The sequence below is a fragment of the Fukomys damarensis genome, unplaced genomic scaffold (assembly GCF_012274545.1).
Source record: "Fukomys damarensis isolate Sample0158 unplaced genomic scaffold, DMR_v1.0_HiC HiC_scaffold_33, whole genome shotgun sequence".
NCBI lineage: Eukaryota > Metazoa > Chordata > Mammalia > Rodentia > Bathyergidae > Fukomys > Fukomys damarensis.
Window position 1 is genome coordinate 56,284,534 of NW_022900945.1, and position 7,793 is coordinate 56,292,326.

Below are 7,793 nucleotides of genomic sequence, written 5' to 3' on the forward strand. Positions count from 1 at the left end.
AAAGGGCCCGAGCCCCTCGCCGCCTCCCGCCGCGTTTGCCCCGATTCGGAGGAGGGGTGCCTGTGGGGTGAGCAGGGTTGGCAGGCACGGAAAGAGCATCAGCCTTGCCGGCAGGAGGGCCGTGGCTCTCGCGTCCCCGCGGGAGGTGGGTGCTAGCTTTGTCACAGTTTACACTCCAGCGTCTGAGGGGAGGCTTTGCTCTGGGAAGAGTCCAGATCCGGAGCCAGCTCGGGGTCCTCGGGGTGGTGCAGAGCCACAAGCACCTGGTATGTGCCTGTGCCAAGAGTGGCCCCCACCAGAGGGGCCACCACCGGCACCCACCACCAGCCATTCCCGGCACTAGGAGAGAAGGACAGCGCGGGTGGCAGGGATGGCTCTGCTAGCCTCCCTCTCTCCGAGCCCCGAGCCTCCGGAGGCAGCTCCTGGAGTGCAGAGGCGGGCCCGGGCCAAGAAGGGAGGGCCTCCAGGAGCTATCGCTAGCCTCAGGGAATATCTGAGTCTGGACCTTTTCCTGGGGAGGTCGCTAATCCCAAGGAAGTAGTCAGACACACCCAAAACTACGTTTCTAAGTGTTACTGTGTGAAAACAAGGAGGGGCGAGGAGAGCAGGGGGCTGGGGAAGGAACAAAGTCTATGAGACCCAGAGCACTGGAGGGAGCCCGAGAAGGGCCACTGGCAGAGGGAGGAGAGTGCTGGCCCACACCGAGGAAGCCTCTCCCACCTGAAGACTTCAGGGCCCCAGCCGGCTATGTAGGTGAAGAGCCGTGGTCCCAGGTCCCGGGCAGGGTTGAGTGGAAACCCACAGTTGACACCCATGGAGAGTCCAATGACCAAGATCAGCAGCCCCACCACCACAGGCTCCAGACCAGCGGGCACACCCTTGTTCCGTCTGTCCAGGATAGCCAGGAGCCCCACAATCAGCATGGCGGTGCCTATGACCTGGGTAGACAGGCAAAGGGGACCTCGTCTGCCTCCCCACCCGCTCTCCACACCACCAGCAGGCAACCAGGGGCTCGGGAGCTCAGGAGACCCCCCCACCCACTCTACCGCTTTGGGGCTTCCGGGGTCTCCCTCTAACACCTACCTGATCCACAAAGCCGTTGCTCAGGGACAGGTACGGGGCAGGGTAGGTGGCAAAGATGGAGGCTGTCTCTTTGGGGCCTGTCACTGTCAGGTTCCCGGCCGTGTAGTTCTGCAAGGCATCTTTGAGAGGGACACTCGGGGTTTTAGCTTTGTGTGTCCAGAACCCTTCCAAGGCACCCTTGCCCACCCACAGTGCCTGGCTCTGTCCCGTTACCGTAGTAGAGGATGTAGGTGGCTCCGGAGGCACAGAAGGCAGCCAGCAGCTGCACCAGGCAGTAAATGGGGAGGTAGGCCCAGGGGAAGCGCCCCAGAAGGCACATGGCCAGCGAGAAAGCTGGATTCAGGTGGGCTCCTTCAAGGGTCAAGGGGAGAAAAGCAGCATCCATTCAGTGTCCCCGGTAGCACAGCTGCCCCTTCCCACAACTCTCAAGACGCCGGTTTCCATGACACAGCTGAGAGAATTAGGGCTCCAGCAGGCTTACTCAGGTGACAGGGAAGCCCGGATCTGAACCTACGTCTGGCTGCTGCTTCGGCCACAGCACCCTGTATCTCAAGGCTCGGGCCGAGCACTGAGGCCAGTGTGTGCTGAGGGTGAGCCCTGTGCTCAGGCTGTGCTTAACCTCAATGCCCTGCCCTAGGTGTCTGCCTGCGTGACCCAGGGCCAGCATGAGGAGGGGAATGGAGAAACACGGAAGGGCAAGGGCTAGGTGACGCAAAAGCATATCTCAGTCCAGGGCACCGGTCAAGCTCGAGGAGATAATGTCCATGAGTCACTGGAGGTTCTGCCCTGTCACCACCACTGGGTCCCACGCGGCCCAGCACATCCCACCCCTCGGTGCGCAGGCCTGACCCCGTCACCTGAAACATTGCCAGCCACGTAGATGGCTATTGTCACCGAGAGAGCGCCAGCCAGAAACATGGTGAAGAAGTTGCCTTTGGTTTCTCCGCTGGTGACAGCCTGGGCCACTGCCCCCTGGGTGAGGAGCTGGGGGGGAGAGGGGAGGTGAAGGACAGGAGACCCACCGGAGAGAAAAGGTAGGGGAGAGAGCAGGAGAGACCGACAGACCCGAGGGGCCAAAAGAAAGGACAGAGGCAGAAGGAAGAAGGGGAGAACAAGGAGAAGAGGAGGAAGAAGAAACGAAGGGAAGAAGGTGAGAGGTGAGGAAGGGCAAGAGCCAAAAATAGATGAGAAGAGAAGAGAGATTTGGAGAGAGGGAAGAGCTTGGGAGTCGGAAGGAAGTAGGGTGTCAGGAAACAGAAAACAGGACACTGGGAAGAGCCAGGAACCTGGGCCCACTTCCTCCCCACCCCATTGTCATGCCTACCATGAGAACAAATACACCCAGAAACTCTGCCAGGCACTGTCGGGCCAGGAGGCTGCGGATCCGGAGGTGGGCCCTGACGCTGGCCAGGGGCTCGGTGAGGGCCATGGCGGGACGCCCTGTCACTGTGCACTGCTGCCGCTGTCTGCATAGGCCGCAGCCACGACTGCCGGGGGGGGAGATAAGAAAGAGACTTTAAAACCAATTAGCTGAGCTAAAGAGCAGCTAATACCTGTGCACGTGTGAGGCCGGAGTGTAGGCGCGGGTCTGTGGGAAGCCTGCTGTCCAGGCGGAGCTTGGCGTTTGTCCCTCTTGTTTGGTCCTTCATCCCCGCTCTACACAAGTGCATCCTGGGTGTGGGACGTACCCTGCTTCGTGCGTTAGTTCTTGTGGGCCTGAAGACCACTGTGTGAAGTGTATTATTGCGCCCATGTACCGATGAGGATGCTGAGCCCTAGAGTTCCCTCAGGCCACACAGTTAGTGGATGAGTGAATTCAAATCCATCCCTCTCTCTCTCTCTCTCTCTTTTTCCTTTTGAGACAGGGTCTTGCTATGTAGTTCAGGCTGGTTTTGAATTCAGTATGTAGCCGGGCTGACCTCAAACTCATGGCAGTCCTGCCTCGGCCTCGAGTGCTGAGATTACAAGTGTGCACCAGCACGCCTGGCCCAAATCCATGTCTTCTGACCCTCCATCTAGTACTCCACAGTGCCTCGTGTGTGGAACCTGAAGCCTTTCCTAACCATTTGGAGAATTGAAGAACTCAACCGGCATCCAGAGAGACTGGGCTCAAGTCTGCAGACTCTTGGCAGGGAAGCCACACGCTGGATGCTTGTAGTTTTCACCTGGGTTGGAGAGTGCTGTGTCTGTGTCTGCCATGGCTTAGGACAAGGACACCAGCCCCAGCCCCGCTGTGGATTCCGGACACACAGCCAGACCTGTTTCCTCACATTTCTCGAGTCTGCCATAAGTCTCTCAGCTGTGAGTCAGCTTCTAGATGATGGGTAGCAGTCTGCCCTCCTAGAGCGTCTGATCTAACAGGAGGACAGCAGATAAGGTACAGTTGATGGCGTTCTTGAAGTCTGGGGCTGTGCTTTCTGGGACCTGTGGGCTCTCACACAGACCTCGCACCTCTGTGCAGCGCTTCCTCACTGGGCCTAGCAGATGCCACTCTGCCAGATGCCCTCCCCACACAGCTGCCCTGCAGTGGGCCAGTGCACTGCACCGCATAAAGTCGCCTCACCAGGTCACAGCCTCCGTGGGCTCCGTGTACAGTGGCTGCTTGGCGCAGGGTACCAGAGCTTGGCCTCTTGGCCTCTGTTTAGGGCAACTCTGAAGGGCCATTCCCTCTTCCAAGTTGCCCATGGGGTCTGCTGAGGCCGGCCGTTCTTACATCTTCAGCGTGTGCTAGTTCTGCCTTCCCAAGGTGCTCATGACCCTGACTCCGCAAACCTTGCTCGTGCGTATCTTCATCTTCCAGTCTTTAAGGAGATCGGCCAAGGGGAGCCCTGGGAGCATTTCCTAAAGTGGGGTTTGCACAGCGTATTGTTTCCCTGCTGACAACACATAGGTTCTGAGTGGCTCAGGGACTTGACAGCCCACACTAAGAAAGGAGCAGTCTTTCACATTGGTGACCATCACCGAATACCTTTTGAAGTTTTTAGAGAAAGTATCTGAATTAACTTTTCTTTTACTAATAGCCAAAGATACGAAGTTATACCATGGCCCCTTGTTAGAGCAGTTAGAGGGTCCAGGTAGTAATCGAAGTCCTGGCTCAGGTATGGTTCACAGCACATTTTCTGTGACTTTAGATACCCAGTTATCATTACCCAGTACCCTGACGTATTATTGAAATGGGAATCCTTTGGAGCTTCAGAAAACCCACGTTGGACCTAGCATGGTGGCATGTGTCTGTAATCCCAGCGCTCGGTAGACTGAGGCGGGAGGATCACCATGAGTTGGAGGTCAGCCTGAGCTACACAGTGACCTCAAGGCCAGCCTGAATGACATAGATCCTGTCTCAAACACACACACACACATTGGTCTCTTGACTCAGAGCCAGGTAATGAAGGCCACCAAGAAAATAAAAGCCAATGGGGGAGACTCAGGCCATCTCAAAAAACACAGGGTAGGGGCTAGGGATTTAGCTCAGTAGTACCGCCGCCTGCCTCACAAGCGCAAAGTCCCAAGTTCAAGCCCTGGTACAAAAAACAGAAAACACGGGAGAGAGTTTTGCTCCTGCAAAAACTGGTTAGGTCATGGTACAGTTACATAGTGAGACCCTTTCTTACAAAAAGATGTTCATTGCTACATTGACAAAATGTTTAGAGGTCCTGTGGTCTAGATATTCCCTTAAAAGTACAGGACTTGGGCCAGGGATTTGGTTCAGTGGTTCCTCCGCCTGCCTCGCAAGTGTGAGGACCTGAGTTTGATCCACGGCACCAGAAAAAAAAAAGTGCAGGACTGTGTACTACACTTCATCTTCCTACCACTGAGAAAGAAGCAGTGCTGGTCGTCTTAGGATTCCGCAGCACTGCATGTCATACTTGGGAATGTGACTGACTCCACTTGCCAGGCCATACTGAAGACTGTCAGGTTTGAGAAGGGCGAAGGAGAAATGGCCTCTGGTCACGTGACCCAGGGACCCCACACAACTGGAACATCTGCAGTAGGAGAGGAGGCTGTGTACCGGCAAGCTGACAGGAGAATCATAGCGTGGACTCTGGAGGTTCTGAGCAGATCCATTGCCCTCTGCCCCACAGAAATGCACCCTGTTGGAAAAGCAGCTCTTGGGAGGGTCCAGGTACCACAGCTCACCGGGCTCTGGTACAGACGCCAAGTGCCAAGTAGCCCACCACGAGCTGAGTTGCCAGATCTTCCTGGCATTAGGAATGGTGCATCCAACAGGACACATACTGGAAGGTGAAGTGGCATCCTTGGGATCAGGCATGCATGAAATGGGTCAGAACATGAGCACGCTTCAAAGCAAGTGGGCCAAAGTCCCATTCCCCCTCCAGAGCTACACCGACGTCCCTCGGAGCCTCGCATTGCCCGCTAAGGGATTCCTTAAACCAGCTGGTGGAGCAGGAGGCCTGAACTGCACCTGCAGGCGGGGTGACCTGGGGTGTGCTGCACTGACACCCTCTCCAGAGTGGCCCTGAGACAGCGTGGACAGGAAGACCTCTGCAGGACAGGCTGGAGAGTGGAGCTGGTCGCTCGCTGTGGGAGAGAACGACCGGGAGGCAGAAACACGCACTGTCATGCTTGCTGGCAGTGGCAGACGCCTTTGTTGTTTGGCCAGTGGTTGAAAAGGAAGAGGGGAGCTCTGAGGGTAGCGTGTCATGCCCACTGAGGAGGCACTGGGCAAGCAGACGGAATGATGCAGTGTGGCCTGCCCCAGCCCCTCAGTTCTGCACAGGGGGGCAGTGAGTGGAGTGGGAACAGGCTGTGCAGGACAGCAGCAGCAGTGCCCCACTCACCAGTGCAGAGCCCAACACACCGCTCCCCTCGAGAAGCCGCTGCCACGCATCAAGCTGAGGATGGGAGACCTCACAATGCAGTACCACTGGTGAGTGAGCCCAGGGAGCCCTAAGCTACACTCCTCCCTCTTCGGGGGTTTGTGTTGGGGGTGGGCCTTACTGCGTAGTCCAGGCCGACCTCAAACTCGCTGTGTATCCCGGACTGGCCTCAAACTCATGACCCTCTTCCCCCAGCCTCCCTAGTAGACGAGATTCCAGTCTTGACTGGAATTAACAAGTGTTTTGATTAGAGTCGTTTCCTGATATCCGTAAGAGATTAGTTCCCGGACTCACTGCCAATACCAAAATCTGTGGGTTCTCAAGTCATTTATATAAAACAACATGGGAAGGGGTGTGTGGCTCAGTGCTAGAGCACTTAAGTAGTATGCTTGAGGCTGTGGGTTTAATTTCCAGTAAGAGAGAGAAGATGCATAAAACCTACATATACCTGTAATCTCAGCACTCAGAAAGCTGAGGCAGGAGGATCTCAAGTTTGAGCCCAATATATTTAGAAACTTAATGAGACTTCATCTCAAAAAGGCTAGGGATATAGCTTATTGCAGAGATCCTGGGTTCAATCCCCTGTTACCTCCCCCAATATACTTCCGCCCATATCTTTAAATCATTTAGGTAATGATGACAAGCCCATGCATATGAGCAGTTTTGTTACGTGAGATTGGTTGAGCCTAAGGATGGAGTGTCACGAGCCGCGACGTCAGGATCCTGCCAGCAGGTCCTAAACCTGAAAGGACGAGGACAGAGAGACGGGAGGCACTTTTCTTCTCAAGTTACTTGCTTGCTTTATTACAGAACCTTTTCCTTTTATACTCTCCAGCTGTACGGGAGCGAAAGTACCGCCCACACATTCCAGAAGGAAGCAATAACAATTATTATGAGTTACATCTGCTAGGCAATAGATCAGATCACCAGCTGAACTAGCCCGTTGCTATGGGTGACAGCACGTCCACACTGTTCAGGTGAATCACAGGTCAATATGGCTGTGCTCTCCATAATTCGCCCGTTTCTCTTAGAGGGTACCAGACATATGTCAAAGAGCTCCTGTCTTAGGTGGCAGGGATGTCCTTTCTCCTTACCTGTCATCAGCGAAGAGGGCTTATGTCCCTCTTGCCTGTCTTAGGTTGGTAGAAAGGAGGCCCTGACCTTACCCATCTCTGGATGCTCCACGGAGAGGGAATTATGTACGGTGGGCTTGTGCCAAATAGATTGCCACCTGAGATGCGTCATCCTTTACTGACACTTGTACAGCCATAGCAAATCGAAACACAAAAGATTGATACATTCTTGTCATCTTGCGATACATATAACAATTACAAATACGAAAAATTATCAAAATTACAATGATCACCAATACAGGAATAAATATTACAGAAAAATACTATTTAGCAGTAGTACTGACAAACAGAAAATCCCACCATCTGTGATTTGAATCTTGAAAGAGAGGGGATTCCCCCCTAACTTTTCTAAGGTGAATCTATTTTCCAAAGTTCTGCAGACAAACTTAAGTCCATGGAATATTCGAGTGACCAGTCTAAAACTTTTGTGATGTCTCATTAAATCCTTGTTCTGGATAATAAAGTTTCCGCTTGTGCACCAAGATACATCCTGAAGTTTTTCTCTGCTGCTTCAGTGTTGGGGTCCCAATTCGGTCTTCCTCAGTGGAAACCCAGCTTCAAGCTGTTCAGGGATAGTGGTAGATCTATAAATGTACCTGTAACCATAAATAGGTGGAGCAGAAGAGAAGGGAGAATACCTAGACCGAAAGGTTATTATCATAAACAATATGCTGGAAAACCTGCATGGTCAAACAATATGAATACATTTTATATACCAGAAAAGTAGCAATAATAATTA

General features: G+C 53.8%; 1 protein-coding gene across 1 annotated transcript; it reads right to left on the reverse strand.

Moving 5' to 3' along the window:
• Nucleotides 1-9: 9 nt before the first annotated feature.
• On the reverse strand, nucleotides 10-2,512 carry Aqp10 (aquaporin 10). The gene is made up of 6 exons (XM_033758094.1): nucleotides 2,408-2,512; nucleotides 1,941-2,067; nucleotides 1,297-1,434; nucleotides 1,084-1,202; nucleotides 721-938; nucleotides 10-339 (listed from the first exon to the last, which is right to left on the reverse strand). Exons 1-6 carry the CDS (start codon nucleotides 2,510-2,512, stop codon nucleotides 162-164), a joined length of 885 nt encoding a protein of 294 aa, XP_033613985.1. The 3' UTR covers nucleotides 10-161.
• Between the last annotated feature and the right edge of the window lie 5,281 nt (nucleotides 2,513-7,793).